We start from the raw sequence: 22569 nt of genomic DNA, 5'->3' as shown, positions 1-22569 counted from the left end.
TGTCATTCAATCCGGAACATCGAAATAGGTCAAATCCGTTTCTAATCCATGGTAAAAAGTGATTTAATGTGACGGCAAGCCTTTGAGATAATCATGTCATATTAAAGGAAACAACGTTCCCATTTTCATGGGGTGCAAGTCGAGACTTTGGGCGCACTAAGCGTCTTCGCGAAAATAACGCAATCTGTGACCAAATCGGCCTCTTCGTGATTAACACCACCCCCCTGCCTTTGGAGCTCGTTGAAAGGCGGCATTGTCGCTTTAAGATTGTTGTCACAATCGCCGATGGCTCTGTCCGTTGTCGGAGTGAGCTGGATTGATAACCGAATTGGCGGCGCATATCAGCGGTGGGCAGCTGCAGAGCACGACACAATCCTCACGTTCTCAACGCATCTGGGCAGGCATGGGTGAGACTACTTCGCTACTACTTTAATAATCACTTCAGGTTGTTACAACTGCACACTCGTAACTTGGTTTATGGCCCGAGGGCGGTAGTGAACGTGAAATCGGTTTGCATCGGGCTTTTTAATGCTTTTGGTTAAGGTTCGTTCTTTCATTTAAAAGCACTCATTTAAATATAACTGTCTGGAACTGGGGAGCTAGGACTGCGGCGTCGTCGTCCAATGACGTCACTAATTATTTAATTGCCACACGCTGCCTGTCGATTCTTAAATAGGTTTTTGACTGTGGACCCATTTTGACGGGTCACAACATTCGCTACGCTTGCATGAACGAATCCAAAAACAGAACCCTAAATATTTGCCTTTACAAGACTATCTATTGATAGTACCAACTGAAATAAAATTTAAAAAATGAAAAACATCTTTTAAAATTTGGAGATGAATCTCTTGGGTGTGAGTTGGAATTGTAACCATCGAAAAATCTCAATTATTGAAGGCCACCTCATGTTTGATTGTGTAAGTTTGCCGAATGCTGAGGGTGTGTGTGTGTGTGTGCGTGTGTGTGCGCGTGTGCTCGTGCTTGTGGTGGTTTGATGCTCTCACCTGCCTCCCAATGGGTGCAGGTGGGGGACAAGTGAGGTGTTTTTGCTCGTAAAAGGTGTGAAATAACTGTGAACGCTGTCTGTCTCTTTCATTGCCCGGCTGTGATTTGCTTTGCAAGTTGTTCAGGCTCTCCACCAACAGCAATTGAGATTGGCTCGTTGCCATGTAACAGAGACATTTAATAGATGGTTGGGTGTGATTTTTCTCCCTGCTTCTCTGCTGGCCTAATATGGAAAAAATTCAAGTGTGTACGTCTTCCCTATAGGGTGTAATTTGGAAAAAGTGGGCCACTTTTGAGCAAAGCGCACATGCACAGATATACACTTGGACAGAACAGTAATGTCCTTGTGTTTTGTGCTTTACATGCTTGGCACACTGCAATGCTACCGACCACAGTCATCCTGTGTATATATTCGCATGCAGTTTTGCTCTGGCATGCGTTCACACTGTTGTATTGTTGGCTTTTCCATCGTTTTGCGGTCACATGACTGCTCGCCACCATCGCACTTTCTCCTCTGAAGGAAGTCAATGAAAGTGTGCGTACGAGTCCCAAGCATCGAGGTGCCTCTGGCCTTTGTGTGGGGGACACTGGTAGCTCTTGTGCCCCCGCCACGGCGTGGGACAAAGACTGTTGTCTTTGCAGTCACAAAAGCGGCATGTCTCTTGGTCAACCTCCCCCTTTTTCTCACAGTCACCATGCAGCCTCATGAATGGAGTCAGGGTGTGAGCTGGGTTCACATCAGAGACATGCGCTTGACCACTGCCTCCATTTATGCAACACATGACATGCATACACATCGGAATGTGTAGCTTTCCAAAGTGAGGGCAAGTTTGTATGGCAGCAGATGGCTCGTGAGAGGGACCCATACTTAGAGTAAATGAATACAATATTTATCGATAATCACAATTGCAATATTCAATTATTTTCTTAGGTCCTCTCCCCATTAGTTTTTTTTAATAAGCACAAGCATTTTATGCATGTATATATATATATACATATATATGTGATTTCGATTTGAATTTGATTATTCAGCCCTAATTTAAATAACATTTTAACTCAAAATAATATTTTTGTTTTCATTGTCGATATGATAAATGTTGAAAGAATATCACAGACTAGAATATATTAAATTTGCTCAGCCCCCCCAAAAAAACGATTTTATTGTAACAGTAATTTAAAGCAAAGACGATCACCACAGTGTGAAAACTGTTCTATTGAAATATTGAACATATACTGTATATTTCATTTTAGATAAGTATCAGATCGTGATACGTGACCATAAGTTCTCATTGTATCCCTAATGAATACACATTTACAATGGATTCTAATACAGATTACAGTGGTCCTCAAATTGTCAGGCACACCTCAACTGGAGGGCGCCAAGGGACTCCAGTGGAGAAATTAAGGTGAAAGTGTTTCGGCAAAAAAGAAAGAAGATTGCTGTTAGAAAACACCTGGAGTCACTCTATTAAGAAACCAAAGACCAAGTCGGGGTACTGATGGACTCCTAATGCACTTTCAGAAATGATACCAATTCAATCACTGACGCAGCCTTTTACCAGCTGAATAACATATCCAGACTGAATGCTTGCACACCCCAAGCAGACCAGGAGAAACATTTCCATGTTTTTATTTCCAGTAGACTTGATTATTATAATGGCCGTGTGCCTGAATTCCCTCAAAAGGACAAAGAGATCAGAACATACTCCCAATCAGCTGTCAGTCACATGTCCCGATTTGGCTTCACTTGCAGGTTGCTTTGAGTGCTGTATGCGTTGCCTGGGCGGGATCCCGTACTGCTCTCTGGTCGCCACGCTGCTCTGCTTCTCTGGCATCGCCCTCTTCTGTGGATGCGGACACCAGGCGCTCACAGAGACCGAAAGGCTCATCGAGACCTACTTCGCCCGTAACATGCAGGATTACATCACCCTTGCTTACATGTGCGTATTACATTTAAAGAAAAAAAAAGGCTTTTTGACTCACATTCAAATTCATTAAATTCATTCATACGAATGGGCGAGTACTGATAGCAGGTATCATATCAGGCCTTGTTGTAAGGTATTGGGTAGTTGTGGATGCTGCGGATACCAGTAACACACCCCAAAAAAAAGTGACACTAACTAGTTGGCGCTATACTGCAGTAGTTTGAAACATCGGCAGACCATCATCTTCATCAGCAAGAAATTTCTTTCATCTCTTTTATTTATCAAAAATAATACTGTACTGCATTCGTACTTGGTATTGGGAAATACTTGTCCTGGTATTGATCTGAAAAAAAAATGGTATCAACATACCTGTACCTATTTATGATCGTGTTAAAGTGCTTAAGCCTATGTTCTGATAATACATTTTAGTAACCAAATTTCAAATAAGTTAGATAGATGGAGCGTCTTTCATATTAATTCAGAGTCCATTTGGCTTTACTCTCAAGGCATAGGCCTAACCGATAAAAACATTTATGGCCCATAAAACTGATATTGTTTATTGTTAGACATTAATTTATCGCTTGTGTTTTGTTAAAAATACATTCAAAGAGGACCATGGAAAAAAATAAATTTCAATCGAAATCTAGATGGAAAATTATTTTTCAAAATAATTCCGCCCTATCTCAAATTAAATGTCTGTATTATGAAAATCTGCATTTTCACCATTTTCTCTCTCTCTCAGCATTCAGTATTTCCAGTACGTCATCTACGGTTTGGCCTCATTTTTCTTCCTCTACTGCATCATGCTGCTGGCGGAAGGCTTCTACACCACCAGCGTCGCCAACCAAACCTTCGGGGAGTTCCGAAGCACGATGTGCGGCCGCTGCCTCAGTTCCACGGTGCGAGGGCCCGCAGCGGTTACGAGTAATGGGGATCGGGAAGATTGGATGGGGCTTAATACACATCAGTCCCGCTGGGTGCCCAAGCTGAAAATCCAGCATACTGTTAAAAGCCCACTGGGGAGGGTGCAAAGCATGTGTGAGTGATTGTGTCCAAGGAGGGTTAGGAAGGCATAAAGACATACTCGGCAATAATCGGAAAAAAGGTTCATGTGGTCACTAAATGAGGTACATCGAAACACAATTGGAATTGCTCACAGGCAAATGACGTTCATCTTGCTTTCTCCCGTAGTTTATAGTGATGACTTACGTGCTGTCTCTGCTGTGGCTCTTGGTGTTCGCCTTGTCCACTCTGCCCGTCTATTTCTTCTACAACATGGGGGCCACCTGTCGCACCATCGACATCCTGACCGAGACCCCGGCGAGCATCAACCAGCTGTGTGTGGATGCACGGCAATATGGTAAAATTGTCATGATTGCTCATTGCGTCTGCTGATATTTTCCAAAAAATTGCACGAAAATCGGCATCAGCTCATGGTCCAACAAGTAATGTATTCATTACAGTTATTCATCTTGCCCCGCCACCCACCCAACCCCCCCAAAAAAAGATGTTGGACAATGTCACGCATGCCGTACATCTATCTCCACCAAGGAGCTTTCATTCATATTCATTGGCTCCCCATTCATTTTAGAGTTATTTTCAAGATCCTCCTCTTTGTTTTCAAATCTCTAAATAATCTCGCGCCACTTTACCTTTCTGAGCTCATCCGCCCCTACACACCTGCCCGGCGCCTCAAGTCTGTGGACCAGTCTTTGTTAGAAGTACCAAGAACTAAACTGAGGCTCAGAGGGGATGGAGCCTTTTCTGTTGCTGGCCCCTCTCTCTGGAATGACCTCCCACTGAACATTCGGCAAGCATCCTCGCTGCCCATCTTTAAAGCCCTCCTCAAAACCCACTTGTATTCTTTGGCGTTCGACTCAGCATGATTTTACTGCTTGGTTCTTTCTACCGCCTTTATTACCGATTTGTCTTACTGTTTATTGTGCATGTTAAATTGCTCCATGTACAGCACTTTGTATGCAGCGATGGCTGTTTGAAAGTGCTCTATAAATACTGTTGACTTGACTTGACTTGACATTTGCCAACAACTATTATTGACAGAATGATACTTTATATGAATTGGCCCAGTATTGATTGTTCCAAATATACTGTACTCTCGGGTGCTTTGTGCACATGGTAATATAATTAATGCCTTCTGAGTAGATATTTCAATAAAATATTGTATTTACAAAAATATTAGCATGGAAAATATCAAATAAATGTTTTTTTTAAGAGGTGAAATTTAAATGAACGTCGTTGGGCCTGACCAACTGACTGGCTGGGTTGAATCGGTAGATATGAGCTCTTTTCATATCGGCAAGCATTGAGAGATTTTTGTTTTGATTTTATCATTTATTTTACACATTAAGACAAATATGACAATCAAATCCCCCCTCAAATATTGTCTGTTTTTTGCAGATTTGTTTTCTCTGTTTTGAAGTTAAACTACAAATTGGAAACAGTCAAATCGTATGCTTGTAATTAATATTTTTATTAATATTGTTTTATTAAGTGACCCCAAAATGATTTTGTGTGTGTGTGTGTGTGTGTGTGTGTGTGTGTGTGTGTGTGTGTGTATTTTGTAAATCTATATAATCTATTTAATCGGTTATCAGAATTTTATTCTGACAAAAATGGGAATCAGCACTGGCCTCAAAAAGTCCATGTCGGTCAGACCCTTGAAACTCTCCAGGTTGTATTCATTGTTCCACAGCAACTTCAAAGTTGAATTTGAATCTGGTTCATCATGTGTATTTGGTAGCTTTTTTAAAACCTCCAAAAACACGTTCAACTTTCAAACAATACAGCACTATAGGGGGGAAAAATCAGTACCTCTATAAAGGTTTGGCCTCTATTTGGTTATTAAGTTTTCTTTCCTCAAACTCAGTGATTTTGCTCGTGAGCGGGGAAAAAAACTAACTTAGTGGGGGGTCTGCTTTCTCTTTGAAAAGTCACTTCCATAGTGAAGCAGATTTGCTAACTTCCCTGCTGCTGTGTAATGAACAGGAAGCAAAAATAGCCGCCTTATTTTACAGCAGTTGCTCAAAACCCATGTTTTTGTTTTGTTTTGTTTTGTTTTGTTTTTGGAGGTGTCAATAAGCATAAGCATTGGACCCAGTTCTGTGTCGTTTCTGGGTATTTTATAGCCTGCGGCGGAAAAATGAGCCTGAAATCACACATCGCGCGGGTGATAAATGCATCCAATTGATAAGAGCAACTTGACGTCAACAGGGCTCCTGCCGTGGAACGCCGTGCCGGGAAAAGCTTGCGGAATAACTCTGTCCACCGTTTGCAAGACCAGAGAGGTAAGAGAGGCCAAAGATTGCGCTTTAAGCACACGTGTTTCACAGACTCTCATACATATCCTCTCCTATCAGTACCGAATAACCTACGACCTCTACATCGCCGCCTTTGTCGGCGCAGGCATCACCCTCATGGCTCTGGTGAGTGATTATCCGTCCGTTGGGGTCATTTGGCCTGTGGCGGTATTTACGGCTCGTGTGACTTGCGACGCCGTGAGCGGGGGCGACGAGGCATCCCGGGGACGCATGACTGATGACTTTGAGCACTATCGCTCTCTGTTCCCCCGTTCTCAGCTGGCACAAACATCATCATAGTGCTGTAATGTATGCCGGTTTCCCAGTCGGGCAAATGGTGGGCCCATTACGCTCCCGTGCCCCATTACATTGCCTATTACACGGGTGGGATCAAATTAATGTCATTAGCAGTTCATCATGTCTTTTGTTTTTCCTCTCTTCTAATGAGGGCCCCTCGCATCCCCCTCCCTGTCTGCTGTTCTTTTCTTCCAGCTGACCTATACAGTGTCAACCACCTATAACTTTGCGCTGCTCCGCAATCTGGGGAGGAAGGGCATAGGTGCACGGTGTTAGGCTCGCCAGCTAGCTTCCCGTCTGACCAACAGCACGGGTACTACAAGGAACTGCAACCGTTTTCTTCCTTTTCATCACTTGTTCCTGCGTACACATCTTTTAGGGGTGTCTTTATGGCAACAGACTTTCAAAACTGTTTCGCTTTTTTTTTTCTTATCTTACATCGTTAGGTTTTACTCTTCTATGCGGGGTGAGGGGCGCTTCAGTTTCTGAAGCCACGTAACTAAACAAATTTGATATAGATTGTAACGTTTTTCTTTTTAAACTTTGGTTTTTAATGGATTAACACAACATTTTGGGTTACAGGGACTAGGTCAGCCTGCAAATGGTGAGAAATGAGTGTAATTGATGTGCATCGAAATCAGTGAGGGGTAAGAACAAAAGCAAAAAAACAGGAAAATATTTACTTTCACACTCCTTTATAATCATGACTTCAGTCATATTTTGATCAAAAACTTTTTTTTGCCTGAAACATCTCCAAATGCTGGCCACCTCTGCTAAAATCAAGTTAATCCGATCATTCAGTTCTACCCCTGAAATGAAATTATTCTTACATACTGTATGTTGTCATCAGTATTTGTTGCGGGGGGGTATGCACATGTGTCGTCATTTCACTCAAAAGGTTGGGTCAAAATTGAGTTGTCAACTTTTTCGTCCCATATTGGGTTATTTTTGAGCCAAACTGTGTTGAAAACTCACATGACTTCCCACCATTCTCAAAATGAGCTCAAAAAGAGGTCCTAAATTAACATGAACTCAATAGTCAATTTGCAACTCGTGCAGCGGACAATGAGGATTATGGGTTACCTTGGCTACCATTCCTCACATCTGGTTGCCACGGTGGCAGCCCACCTCGAGACTTTTCTCACGAGCGGCCCCGACAATGGAGTGGCTCATATTGAAAAAGGGGCCAGTTTGGGGCTTTGCTGTCTCCACCGCGGGTCATGTGTCAAGGGGAAAGGGGCCCGTTTTCTAAAACGCCAATGGAGCTTCTCCGCGACAGAAACCGTGACCTCCATCTCCTGTTGAACAATGGAAATGATGGATTGTGACTGAGCTGGCTAAAGCAATTGTCGATGATCTTGTTGTTTCTTTCTCACAACAAAAGGACATTCTTGTTCAGTTTGATGGAGCAGTCGAAGTGCTTAGCAAATATGCTCCCTGGACTAAAATCACTTTTGGCGTGAGTCAGCTTTCAGTCGCGGTACAAAACATACCACACTAATAATCAAATCAATCCAAACTAAGCACGGCTCTATTTTCCAAGTCCGAGTGTATGCTGTAGCTCTTGCAATTACAGGCACTGGGCCAACATTAGGGCTGAACCATTTGGATAAATAACAAGGATCGACAGCAAATCTGAAGATCAGGTGGCTCTATGTGTCCCTCGCCGAATTTTTGACAATGATTTACTTTTTTTCTCACACATCAGGTTTTTGAGCTATATTCACATTTTTGTTTTTAAGTGTGACTCATAAAAGCTTGCCCCGATAGGAATTTTACCATGTATTGAATTTTTCAGAAAAAATATGCCATTTGTTGCTGAATCCTTCATTCATAAATCTTGTTAAATACATTACTATATTATTATTATGATGAAAATATCATGAGAATTAGGGGAAAAAATGAAAAATTCGACAGGAGTGCAAAATAATTCATCCAGAAAAATGTACTTGTATCGCCGATTTTAAAAAATGGTTAACCAGCGTAATCTAATTTCTAATGCTCTTTTTTTCAAGGTCTTTCCCATTTTCTTTTTTAACACGATTAACAATGCACAATATCAGAATTATACATAAATGTATTGGTTTTATAAGTTAGACTTATTGAACATAATGTGTGTAACTTATAAAACCAACACATTTATGTATTGGCGTTATGTTAAAATAAAGTCAAATAAAACACCACATTAATACAAAACACAGTTTATCAACTTGAGTTAGTATTCTTAACTGAGCAAATGTGGACTTTCAGCCACTCAAATTAACGCGGCATAAATGCAAATCAGTCAATTGTAAATCAGTGGACAACTACAATGCAAACAAATCTTATCAGTACAATTGATCAAGTTTCACAAAACGGGCAGATGTAAACATGTGATCTGTACTTCCTAAGCACTGAACAAATAAATCAATGAAAAAAGGAACATATAGTTGATCAAAATTATATTTGAAACTCCAAATTGCAGCCCAGCCTTTGCAATTCAAAAATTGCGTTCTCCGACAGCGCAATGTCGATTTGGATTGCATTCATTGTTCCGCCATAATGGGCGTGGCAGGTAAACAAAAAAAAATGTATGTTCTCTGCTGTTCATCTATCAAGTTATTAATGACTCATTGATTACATGACTAAAGTACTTTCAATATGCATTGTCTTTTATTCTCGAGGAATTTTGTCGTAGTTATTGTATAACATGTCTTTAGACTTACCGAGGAAGTATTAACTTTTAGACTAGTTTTTTGGGGTAAATTAGCACCATAGTTTTATTTTTGCAGAACGCTTTATCTGGTTGCTGGTAGAGCATTTGTCAAATGGCATCTGGCTGTTTGTTTTTTTGTTTGATTTTTTCTGCTGGTGATATTTGATAATAAAAGGAAGAGTGCAGTTTTTTTGCGCAGAGCGCCTGAAAGATTTATTCCCCTTGCATAAACACTCCATCCGTGGCTTCCTGACATATTGCGTGATGCCGATGCAGTGTTTTTGTCGGGCGTTTTGTATTCTCTCCTCTTTTGTCCTCAGGTGCACTCCTCCGTGCAGTTGGCCATGAACCAGGAGAACCTGGGAAGGCTGCGGCGCAGAGCCGAGAAGGGAGGCTACGACCTGTACAGCCAGCTGCTGCGGGATCGAGGAGGCACGCTTTGCTCCCCCTACCCTGCAAATTTATCCCACCGTTCCTGACAGGGTTTTCTATTGTAATTCGTCACAATCGTTACCCAAGATTCCCTTCATTATTTTATGTTTTCATGGGACATTGGCTATTTTGTGTTTGCGTACCGGGCTCAATGGCCCTAATCGCTTGTTGGTTGTGTTTGAACTGAGCAGCTATATGTTACTATCTCGTGCCACTTTTCTGTTGGCTTCCTCGAACGTGCCCGTATTTGGTTCTTTCATAGTACAACGTGGGGAGAATTCCAATTTGTGTGGTGAATCCCACGTGTGAGATTTAGGGAAGGGAAAAATAAAACTGCAATCATGCACTACAAGGACAATAGAATTGGGACACCTGCTTATTAACAGGAAGAGGGAAAATGTGGATTTCACTGTACATTTAGCTAAAGCAAGCAACATTGACTTTCATTGCACATTGCAACAGTAAAAATGATGGTGAACGGGAAGGTGGGGGGGGGGGCTTCGAATCTAAAGTGGATGATTAGAATCTAATCTAGGATCAGATGATTGATTGGTACGGATGTTGATTTGACTTAATCGTTACTGTCATTTGAGTCAAACAAACATTCCCTGAAAATGTATTTTTAAAAATGTGTAACCATTAATCAACCAATCAATCATTAATCGATAATCGATGAGTGATACAAACACCTTTAATTTAAAATTGCCCAAATCTGATTGTCAGCCTCTCAATGGTAAATAATCTCAGATTTCTGTTGCGCTCCATGAAAGCAGAATGATTCTACTGTATTTGTGTCGAATCGAGGTAAAACATTTGCAAATGTGCTTTTCCTAGAAAAAAAAGATCCACATTTTTGGCTTTTTACTGACCAAACCAGTAACTTGTGTATGTTCTGCTCTATTTGAAATAATGTCCCCTTTTGGTTTGAATATAAGGCCGAAAATTAAACTTTAAAAATTCAATTCAATGATTTATCAGCAAAATTACAGATTCATCAATTACACAACAAATGTTTCTTAAAGGGGAGGAGGGCTTTTTCTGTGATTTTCTTGCTCTGCTTGCAAATCTTGTTTTTCCCCCTAATACATGAGGTCTTAATATTATGATTTATTAAGTGTTCGCGTCAGCAAGAGGTGGCATTTTTTTCTGGAACATCACAACTACAAATGACAATGTATGGTAAAATCCATACTGAGCAAACTTTTCAAAAAATATATTTTTAAAAAAAGGACATGTTTTTAAATCAGTGTCAAATAAATTTAGGGACACAAAGCCAATTGATTCAAATTTGCTGTTGACCAGTGTTATTAAAATACTCCTCAGTTAGACTCCTATAAAAATATTTATAATTATTTAGTCAAAAGTCCATCACTAACGTATTTGTAAAAGAAGGCATAAGAAGCTTACAGTCTATTTTTCTTTCATTGGAGTCATAATGCATCATTCTGACAGTGCTGGTTGCTGCTGTAGGTGCAAAGCTTGCCAGGGAAACATTCAAATGATAAAGCGAAACGCAAAACGGATGCATGCATCGTCACGCACACACAAAGGACACAAAACAGCTGTGATACATTTGGTTTGTTTTATTTTGTATGCAAGCAAAGATAACCTATCTTAGCAAACGTAGTGCAAAAGGTTCAGCGAGGGGATAAACTAGATGGTCCAAAAAAAAGTTGGGACATTCCAACTTTCACTGGTCTGCACCAAAATCACTGGCTGAGCTGAACAAAATGGACGTTCAGTGTCATTTGGGCAATTATGATGAAATATGGGTCCCTTGTGCATTTGTTCCAGCCATTAACGAGGACAGCTCAAATTAGGTTTTACATTCATGAATATTACAGCAACACGTGAACACTGACACGGAATCTTACAGATTTCAAGTAGACGTTGTTAGGCTACATCCTTTGCGCAGGACAAACATTGATCGTTGAAATGACAAGAAGGGCAAAAGCATTCTGTTTAAGTCAAAGAACATTAAGAATTGTTAAAACAACTTGATGAAACACACGATAGGTATTCCCACTAACTGTCGTACATTTGATCTTACAGCATCAAAAAGTTACTAAAAGCCTGCTTGAAAATGAAAAAGTAAACAAGGCAGCACATCAATAGCTTGGGTTTGATTTCAGTGATGCTGATGTACGCACACGCGCGTGCACACACACACAGAGGGGAGAAGTCGAGCCAAAAAAAATCTTTATGTTCTACAAATTCCCACTAATCTAAAAACTGCATTCTGATTAATATTGCATCTGTGGAATATGAATTAAGCAGAAAATTCATCTGTTTGGGGGGGGGGGGGCATTTTGCCCACTTGCTCTCGCGTGAAAATGACATCACAGCTCCTCAGGGCCCTGATCGATCGTCATTGGCCGAGTCCTTAGTTTAGGCATTCTGATGTCATTTTCAGTCGACAGCAAGTTTGCAGCACAAAGCAAAATGGCTGCCCCCTGAGATGGATAAAAAAGGTTTTTTTTTCCCCCCCTGATGAATTCATATTTCATAAACACATAATGAAACTGAATACTGTGTTTATCAGAGATGAAAGTGGACTTTCCCGAAAATACTAATCATATATATATTAGGGATGTGAATCTCAGCACTGAAGACGATTCGATACACATCACGATCCACTGCCAGCGATGCGATACTTAAACGATACATGGAATTTTCTGGCGATACGATGCGATACGTTTCACCGTCGTCACGATGCGATACGATTCGATACACATTAAGTTCAAATCAATGCGATCCGATACAATACAATGCAATTTGTTGCGATATTGTGCAATTAAACATGATGCAAATAAGCAAAGAAAAAAAGCTTTTAAAAAGATGGAATTCAGTATGGTATTACAAAAAGGATACCACTTTATTCCTTATAAAGAGTAGAACTTGTAAAACAACTTATTTAAGCCCTTTCACAATTGGGTTTTGTGCAAAGAAAATGTAAACAATTTGGCACCTGAGACTCACAGCTGTTGCTATAGTGTAAACACAAACAGACTCTCACTGAGTGTCTTATATGAAATATTCATATATATATATATATGAATCTATAGCGCAAGATGTCCACCCATCCACTGTAAGTGCAACTCTTTGCGCACTGTTCAGCGACACAGTAATCTCACTTCTCACTTTGTTGTACACATCGGGAATATGTTTGTAAGTGAACACAGACCTGTCTGGTATTTTATACCTGGGTTCCAAAACGTACACGAGCTGTCTGAAACCCTCGTTGTCCACCACGCTAAGGCTGGAGGTCTTCGCATATGAAATAAGCAGTGGCCTTAGTTATAGCCATTGCGGTCACAGTGAGTTGCAAGGGGACCCCCAAAATAAGAGGCAATTTTTTTCTGATCCTGACCTGGTTTACCAAGAGTTTCTCCGGTGTCCGACGAGGAACTGGGCGTGGAAGCGGGGGAGCGGGAGGGAAACTTGTCGGTGATCTGGTGCCATCGGTTTAAGTGGGTCTGCATATTTGTGGTGCTGCCGTTGTATGGCTTCTTAGTGCGACATTCCTTGCAAATTACGGAGGTTTTATCAAGCTTTCCGTCTTTCCTTTCGAAGCCGAAGTATTTCCAAACATAGGATTTGAATGTTGCGGGTGCATTAAATATAATAGATTCCTCGCTGCTGCTTGCGCTAACTTCCATGTTTCGCTAGTTGTGTACCGTCCGTATTCAACACAAAACGCAAAACAATGATGGTGCGGTGCATTCATTGCGCCTAGGAAAGGGCAAACAGGTGACGTTTAACATGAATAAAACGGTTGCTAGAATCGGATTTTACCGATTATGTTCCACGCCCCTAATACCCATCAATGCATCGTGATGAATCGCGATTTCACCCGTCAATCGCATCGTACCCAGTGAATGAGCCGATGCACTCGGATCGCGGACGTGCGCATCGATGTATCGATTAATATCGATTATTTTCCACACCCCTAATTATATATATATATATATATATATATATATATATATATATATATAAGATTCGTCCCACACTGGGGAAATTTACAGCCTCCAGCAGCAAGAATGTATGTAGAAAGAAGAAAGAGAAAAAAACAACAAACATCTTTCAATTAAATGCAATATGAACACAAAATGGATAAATCATGCATGGATATATATATATATATATATATATATATATATATATATATATATATATATATTAGAGCTGTCAAACGATTAAAATATTTAATCTAATTAAAAATGCAACTGTCATAATTAACTCAAATGAACTAAAACATTAATCGTGATTACTCACACATTTTTTATCATTTCTGAATTTCCTTTTACATTTTTTGTCCTATTTCTCCCCATTTTAATGCTCTCATCAACATGGAATCATGAATCAATTTCTATGTGCCAAATGCAAATATTTACTGAAATAACAATTTCGATTTTCTATTTTTAAAACAGAGCAATATAACATTATAAAGTGCACATCTAAGGTAAACCAGTGCTCAGTCTACAGTGGATTTAAACCATGGTTGCATACTTCGTTTTTCCCAAGTTTGTTTCTATATGTTTGCTGAAGAATAACGAGACACTGGACACCAGCATTCGTTATGTGCGCTGCATTCAAAACTGCCCGCCGTACAAAAAAGCGCACGCACTTCCCCCGTGCTGCTGGGGCAAACCTTTCTGAAAGGTGTGTGTGTGGGGGAGGGGGTCACTCCCCCTAACACAGTCGCACTATGTTGATTGTGTTGGTCCTTCTTGCCCGGAAGTCTCTCTACGGTTTTGTGTAGACCTCATTTCGGATGACTACACTTGGTTCGATGACAACACTGGAGACGTTTTATTTTCGCTAGGTCGCTATCACTACAGCGCGCTGTCACTGTTAGATGAACACAGAGAAGCTCAGAGTACTGTAACCTTCCAAACAAGTAACAATCGCGTCAGTGGCATACATCGTGTACCTGTATGATGTATATAGAGAGATAAGAGAAGAACGGGTAACTTTGGTCTTGTCAGTGGAGCAATCTGGCAACTATTTAAAAGTAAACTTTCCATTCATAAACTCTTTAAGTTTCCGTTTTTGGTGTCTCGAGCTGCCGAGGCTGGTAAAACAGACATGGGCGTGAACTTCTGCAGCGCGCTTGTTGTTTTGTTTCTGTTGTATTTATAGTGCAACGTAACACCGCTTGTGACGTGTTAATCTCGCGAGAAAATTTTTAATCCCGTTAAAATTCATTTAAATTAATGCCAATAAAAACGCGCTAAACTGACAGCACTAATATATATGTGTGTGTGTGTGTTATTTTAACTGATTTGTCAGGCTTTTTAATGTAGTCGGGACAAAAAAAAAAATCTGCGTTCAAGTCCTTTTCCTCAAGCCATGACCACTTGAACGTGTTCGTAACACTCGCATCTATTGCATGTATGTCAGCTTGCTTGCCTACCTGTTTGAACATTGAGCTGGGGCCGTACCTGGCCGATCACGCGTGAAGTAGCTTACACAAAATGCTGTTAAAATACTCTACATTCAATGATTAATCTTCCTTTTGTCACTTGTGTTCTCGACTAAATTTCGAAACATTTTCCGAGACATGGACTTGCCATATCTCGGAGATTTCGAAATTTAGTCGAGAACACAAGTCTTCGTTTGATTTCGACTAAATTTCGAAATCTCCACTCTCATGGCCTTGCCATATCTCGGAGATTTCGAAATTTAGTCGAGAACACAAGTCTTCTTCTAGTCGAGAACACAAGTCTTCTTCTTCAAACGAAGACGTGTGTTCTCGACTAAATTTCGAAATCTCCGAGATATAACAAGGCCATGAGAATGTGAGGCAAGGATGTTACGTAAAGGAAATGTATTATTATTATTATTATTACTGTTGTAGCGACGCCACTCGAGCAAAGCGCTCCTCAGCAGTTGATAGTCCGCTGCGCTCTGCTGTGCGTGCATGAGCACGAACATGTATGCACGCGCCCGTCTTTTGGTTTCAACCAATCAGCGCCGACGCAATTGACATCAAAGAAACTTTGACCTACGACAAAAGCTAAGCTCGACGAGACGACACAACGCTCAAAGTCGGACGGACCTGTTTTCCTGCCAATCTGTGTGTTTCCCTTTTAGTCCAATTTTTTTTTTTTTTTTACTACAACAATTGTCTTGTCCACAGTGTCTTTTATTCGTTCCACTGGGGTTTAGCAAGTATGTTTATAGAAAGACGAAAATCTCTTAGTGTTACGAGTGTTGGTGCCTCAACATGGCTACGCTCGTGAAAGCAAAACAACCTCAAACGTGTGTTCGTTCAATGTTGTCAACTAATATCCGGATTAATTTTAGGCAATTTTTCCTCAAATTTCCGGAGGAATTTTCATGAAAATTTGAAAATGCGGAATTCTGGGAAAATCATCATATCATGGGGGCTGGGGGGTGGGGCTGAGTTCCCTTTAAAGAGTGAGGTCAACAACTACTGAGACAAAGACTGCAACTTTTTTTTCAGATGTCGAAAATGGATGCCTACACTTCAGTCACTTTATTTCAGTTTTAAATCCACTGTGGTGTCTGCAAGCAAAATCAGAACTCTTTGATGGCATTTCTGCAATTCATTGCACAAGCACTCTCTCGAACATATTGTTGGTTCATGAGAGATTTTAAGCAGTTAACACACAAGGCTGGCAGCATAAGAGAGCATGAAAACATGGTAACACCACAAAAATAAATTAAGTTATTAAAAGGTAAAATAATTTAAGGAACAATCAACATTATCATTTTTTAAATTGACATTTTTAAATATCCAAATGAACAAGACCAAGCCAGCAGTTGTAAAAGACAAAAAAGTACCAACAACAAACAAAAAGTACCAAATGTATATTCACATGGACTGTCTAGACCACTGGTCCCCAAACTAGGTCCCCAAACTACGGCACATTTGACCCGGCCCTCTAACCCTCCTGAAGTCCTCGGGTCAAAATGACCCGTCACTGTGTTAAAAACGCCCCCCAAAAACCCTAAATGATAATTTTTTAACTTGAAATTTTATGACTTTTCCTAGATTGTCGCCAACTGCAAAAAAATTGAAATGTTTTTATTCACATTTCCATGGAAGCTGTACCAAAAAAAAGTACAACGGTGGTCTTCGGGGCAAAATGACCCATGACGCAAATAGGGTTGAAATCAAGGTCACAAAGTTATTTACACACCATAGAATGTTTCAGTGTTTTAGTTGTGTCTCAGATCAATTAGTAGAACACGTGAACAAGACGGTAGCAGACATAAACAAGACAAGATAGGTGGCGTTCTCGTAGATGGCAGAACTCTTTTTTTGTGGATTTCAAGGGGCTATAAAGAGAGAGAGTTGTTTAGTTATTATTTGTTTCCTGACTTTATTCTGTAAAGAACCTGGAAAGGGTTATTTGGTTATGTGTGGCTTTCTGGGAAACAATAATTTTTTTAAGCTCCACTACGATCGTTGATGTTACAAACTGACACCGGCCCCCCCATCAGAGAAGGGAAAAGTTATGTGGCCCTCACAGGAAAATGTTTGGGGACCCCTGGTCTAGACACTGAAATGAAATGCGAGTACCGGTACCATTTAGCAGAAACTATGGAAAAATTATACAGTTAACACTATTAATAATATTTTAATAAATGGTTCCCTCTTTCTTGTGTGAATGGAGTTAAGAACCGGTGTGCGTTGCACAAGGCTTTATCTTTGTGCTCACATTCAACTGAGGTCTACATCTGTGTCAAACACAATCAGTGAATCCAAAGAGATCTTAGGATAGCTTAAACAAAAAGGACTACTTTGTTGAAGCTTGTCACATAATTAAAACGGTAGAATTAAAAGCATGCCCTTATTAGGAAAATTGTTCAGTGCAATAATCAACCTCCTCTCCACACCAGGGAAACAAACCCATCTGTCCCTGATCCGATATTTCACAGTGTCTGCAAAAACAAATAAGCCGCACACAACGAAATAGAGGGGGAGCCTCACCTCTAATAAACAGCAGCTTGGAAACAGTAGAAAAGGAAATCTAATTCTGAAACACTGGCGCAAAATACATTATGTGAATCACTGGAAAGGACAAAACATCTGAAGCTTTGGTTTCAGGTGGTTGTAAAAAACAGCTTGGGGGAAACAAAGCTCACAATTCCCTTTCCATTGATGACATTATTACATAATAGAGCAGCGGCGATATACTGCTCGGTACCTATTCGCAATGTTGTTCGTGCCTGGTTAGGGTTCCAAATGCTCTTTGCGAAACAGTCAAGCCATCTCTTGCTAGCATAGAACAGCGGCAGCTGAGAAAACGTCTGTTCATTTGTCTACCGAAAGGCCTGAATTTATTTCGAACAAAATACTGTGGAACCTCCATAGTTCAGTACGTGGTTTAATTTGGAGTGCAAAGAATTTTTTCTGGAAAAATATTGACATTGAACGTGAGATATAAGCAAATCTACTGTGATATCGGTTTCTGAGTATCCAGAGGGATTACTGTCACTTCGTGTTGGACTTGCAATGCTACAACAAAAAGTTACCGGGGATTGCCAAGAGAAATGTGATGATACTCACAGAGAAGAAGATTTTAACTGTGGCATCGAAAACTAGCTTGCCGCTCACTGCATTGTAAAAAATACAATTTAAAAATCCCCACCCCGCCAAAAAGATGCTAACATACTGTAAATACCATGTAGCTGAAAGCATAATGGCTAAAGAAAAGTATTTTTTCCTATCTGTTCCTCTCCATTATATGTGCGTGATGTAAATTCTACTATAGTTTTTCGAAACAGTGGGTAACTTGTCCACGAACTGTGGACTCGCACTTCTGAGGTTCTGGGTTTATATCTTAGCTCTGGCATTCATGCTGTGTGAAGTTCGCATATTCTCCTTGTATCTCATTCCATAATTTTTTTTATTTTTGGTTAGCTCTATATTGTGATTGACTATCGACCAGTCCTGGAAACACCCCGTCTCTGGTTTGAAGTCAGTTGGGCTAGGCTCCAGGTCATGCGTGAACCCAATGAGGACAAGCAGTCGTACAGCAAATGGATGAATGTAAACAGTAAATTGCTGCCACACCAGGGGAAATATATATATATATATACATATACATACATACACACACACACAGTATGTTATGCTTCTTCATAAACCCTCACATGGTTCGCGATTGAATAGAAGTGTTGGCAAATTGCTTTTCAGGGCGACTGTTTCTGGCCATATCTTTCAATGAGACGTCAGTCTCGTTTAACCCCAACTCATTGACAGGCTCGCCAACATACATGGACTTGCAATTAATTATAAGACGTTGTTGCGAGCAACATTCTTCCATTTTCGAAAACAATTTTGTATTCCGCTCGGTTGCTATCGCAGAATCCCGTGACTGAATCTTGCCTGTTAATTTGCAAAATGAAGACGTATCACTTCCTCTTCTTTTGCTGTCAATGCACACAGATTCACCGAATGAGGATATCATCACTTCCCCCCGCTTTGCAGCCTATCGTTGGAGCCATTGGTTTTTGAGACAGTATTCACACTTGGTAATATAAAATTGCACATTGTGAATGCAAGTGACGATAATATTGAGGACGATATGTATTGCCCACCCCTGAATGTAACTACGAATACTCTAACAAAAAAGGCCTAGTGTTTCAAATGATTTAAGATTTAAAAAGAAGACACGCTCTGTTGTTGACATGAACCGAAAGTAATTGCTTTGTCGAACGTGATCACTTATCGCGTGAAACTTAACACACATTCAACGTGGCACTGAACTTGCTCTTTAATGTGGTGTGTCAGCAATACGCTTCCGTACTTCTCTCTAAACTTGTACGTTGGGAAAACCTTTTTAAAGGTCACTTACAACTTGACCTGAAATTTAAGCAACTTGGAATTCATCTAGCATCACGGAGTGGACAGGGTTTGACTTTGGAGGTTCCACTGTAATTAGTTTGGAAGTATCACAGACGCGAAATTGGGTATGAGGTTAAGTGTGCAACATGACTGGAAGCAGACAGGGTGAGCGTGTCAGCGTGCGTGTACCTTGGCTGGGGGACCTTTTGATAGCAGCTGAACCCTTGACACTGCTCTCCTCGGATTACATTTTATCAGCATCAAAAAAAAAAAAAAAACCCACAGCCTCCGCAGTATCTTATCTAAAGAATCTTAGAGCAACTGGTACCTGCCCTGCGTGAACCATAAACAACAACTCAGTAGCTTTCAAATCTACCCACAGGCAGTGAGGTTTCAAACCTGACCCGTCAGCAGCAGGACCGAGATATTTTGCGGTTGCCATGGAGATCTATGGTCCCGCTCAGTACCGAGTGGTCGATATGTTCCTCAGCCGCCAGAACCTCCCTGACGGCCGCCTCGAACGCGGCCGTGACGTTCGTGTCATCCTTAGCGCTGGTCTCAAAGTAAGGAGAGCAGCCGCTCTCCTCGCACCAGGCCCGCGCTTCATCCTGCCCTACTTCCCTCTGCTCCATGTCCACCTTGTTGCCCAGCACCACAAAAGGGAACCGTTCAGGATCTTTCACATCAGAGTAATACATGAACTCCTTCTTCCATCCGCCGAGGTTCTGGAAGCTCTGCAGGTCATTCACGGCGAATGTAAGCAGGCAGCAGTCGGCTCCTCTGTAGAATGGCGTGCGCAAGGACTTGAAGCGCTCCTGGCCGGCCGTGTCCCAAATTTGAAGGGTGACAAGGCGTCCGTCCACTTCCAGGTCCCTGTTGAGGAACTCAACACCAATGGTGTGGAACGACTGCGAGTCGAAGCGGTCGGTGACGTAGCGGTTCATCAAGGAGGACTTGCCCACTCCTCCATCCCCGAGCAGGATCACCTTCAACAGGAGGCTCTTCCCGCTCATAATGCTCAGCCCTCCTCGCCGGGTGGCACACAAGAGGGGCTCAATTCATCCTTAAAAGATTAATATTTGTGTTTGAATAAATTCAACCTGATTGTAAAATTTATAACAGCAGTACTGTAGGTGGTGGCAATGCCCATTACAAAGTGTCTAACAGCTGCCAAGGAGGGAGAACATTTGAATGAAAGGTCTTTCCATAATGATACAGTAATCCCCAATTTATCAGATTAAGCCCGAGTATTGCAAAAATCTAGAGAATTTTCCAAAAGTTTCAACTAAATTTCAATGGGAAGCTCTTAAAAATATGCCAAATTGGAAACTTTACATTGGAATTAACTAAGAAAAGAGGGTAATTTAATGGAAACATATGGTATATAATATTTAATCCTAAAAAAGAGCATTTAGTTTTGTAAGAAGCAAACACCCATTTGAACGAAACAGCTCTTCCTGCTAACTCGTGAGAACTTTACACGACCTTACCTTGCCCCATCTATATGGATTATTATTTATGATGATAGTTGGCATCGTAAAAGTCTGACAGTCGATTAATTGGGCAAGTAATTAAAAGATTTATGAGGAAATGTGTTTTTTGGGTGCTTAAAGCTCACACGAATAGAGGTATGAATTACATGGAGAACATTTGACTGTTTTGCAATACTTTGTCCTTTAATATTTAACTACAACAGAGAGAAAAGTCGGAAAATTTGGCCGGGTTTTTGGTCTTAAATTGTAATCGGCTAATGTGTAAAAAAAAATGTTTTAAAAAATCCTGATTTATGACCATTCACGACAAAACACCACATTGTAAACAACAGTAACTCTTGAAACCACCACAGCACATGCGCAGACATTTACCAGCTTGTCAAATGGAGCTTGCGGCTAATAGCTATCATGAGGAAGTGCTTTGATGACCGCGTGAAACAAAACGAACGGTAGAGTAAATATCAAGCGTACTGTGAAACACTCAGTAAAGCGAGGCACACCTTTCAGGAAAGCCCTTTTTCAACTAAGTTAGCAAGCTAGCCGGCTGCTGTGGTCGGTTTGTTGACAATGCACCTTATCACGCTAGCTATTAGCAGCGGAGAATGAGCACTTCAAACAGTTTGAAAACGCTTGAAAAGCTACGGAAGTACGTGTTAAGGTCGTGCAGTTCTATATATTCATCTGAATAGATTTAATGCGAGTACTTACCCCGTCCTTGGTGTTTAATATTTTGTTGTTGCCCCAGTCCTAAACATCGGGCTGAGATTGATTGTAATGACGTGCCATGCCCGTGCGTCCCCATTGGGTAGGTGCAGGAACGGAAAACCACGAACCCCAGGATCTCAAAGTCCGTTAAATTTTACGACGGCGTCAATGGTTCGAAGCCGCGCCCCGGCCTTTCTTGGGTGGAGTTTGCATGCTCTCCCCCGCAACTGCGTGGGTTATCCTGCCACATTCCAAAACTATGCATTGATAGGTTAATGGAAGACTATACTGTGCATTTGTGAGTGTGAATGGTGTCTGTGTGCCCTGCTGTTGGCTGGCAATCAGGTCAAACTCAACTCAACTCAACTGCAATTTTAGAGCACTTTCGAACAGCCATCGGTGCATACAAAGTGCTAGACATGGAGCAACTCATTTCTACAACAATAAAGCAACAAATTGGTCACAACGACGGGCGAAAGCACCGAACAGCAAAACCAAGAACAAATCCGAGTTATGCTCACTCAAATGCCAAAGAATACAAGTGAGTTTTGAGGTGGGTTTTAAAGCTGGGCAGCGAGGAGGCTTACCAAATGTTCAGTGGGAGGTCATTCGACAGAGAGGGACCAGCAACAGAAAAGGCTCGATCCCCTCTGAGCCTCAGTTTAGTTCTTGGTACTTCTAATAATGTCTGGTCCGCAGACCTGAGGCGGTGTGTAGGGGCGGATGATCTCAGAGAGGTAAGGTGGCGCGAGGTCATTTAGAGATTTGAAAACAAATAATAGGTCAAAGGGTGTGTACTGCCTTCTGCATGAAAACAGCTGGGATACGCTCCAGGACACCCATGATTCTCGTGAGGATAAGCAGTTCGGATAAT

General features: G+C 41.1%; 3 protein-coding genes across 3 annotated transcripts in view; 2 read left to right on the top strand and 1 right to left on the bottom strand.

The window, feature by feature from the left end:
• LOC127607514 (sideroflexin-1) overlaps window positions 1-22569 on the top strand; it is a 204409-nt gene that overhangs the window by 81621 nt on the left and 100219 nt on the right. The gene's annotated exons all lie outside the window — the stretch shown is intronic.
• On the top strand, window positions 37-10034 carry LOC127607545 (myelin proteolipid protein-like). Its single transcript, XM_052075965.1, is given in 9 exon segments — window positions 37-349; window positions 352-375; window positions 378-407; window positions 2759-2945; window positions 3673-3829; window positions 4122-4290; window positions 6162-6235; window positions 6308-6373; window positions 9560-10034. Coding segments are annotated over 9 exon segments (930 nt in total). The 5' UTR covers window positions 37-285; the 3' UTR covers window positions 9719-10034.
• rab9b (RAB9B, member RAS oncogene family) lies at window positions 9276-21816 on the bottom strand. The gene is made up of 2 exons (XM_052076516.1): window positions 21699-21816; window positions 9276-20560 (listed from the first exon to the last, which is right to left on the bottom strand). Exon 2 carries the CDS (start codon window positions 20508-20510, stop codon window positions 19905-19907), a length of 606 nt encoding a protein of 201 aa, XP_051932476.1. The 5' UTR covers window positions 20511-20560; window positions 21699-21816; the 3' UTR covers window positions 9276-19904.

This window comes from Hippocampus zosterae, chromosome 1 (genome assembly GCF_025434085.1).
Source record: "Hippocampus zosterae strain Florida chromosome 1, ASM2543408v3, whole genome shotgun sequence".
Taxonomy (NCBI): Eukaryota; Metazoa; Chordata; class Actinopteri; order Syngnathiformes; family Syngnathidae; genus Hippocampus; species Hippocampus zosterae.
The sequence above is the reverse complement of the archived record's forward strand: the minus strand, read 5'-3'. Positions and strand labels throughout refer to the sequence as shown.

Excerpts from the sequence above, each read along its gene's own strand:
- rab9b (XM_052076516.1), bottom strand. The coding sequence starts at position 20,510 with ATGAGCGGGAAGAGCCTCCTGTTGAAGGTGATCCTGCTCGGGGATGGA.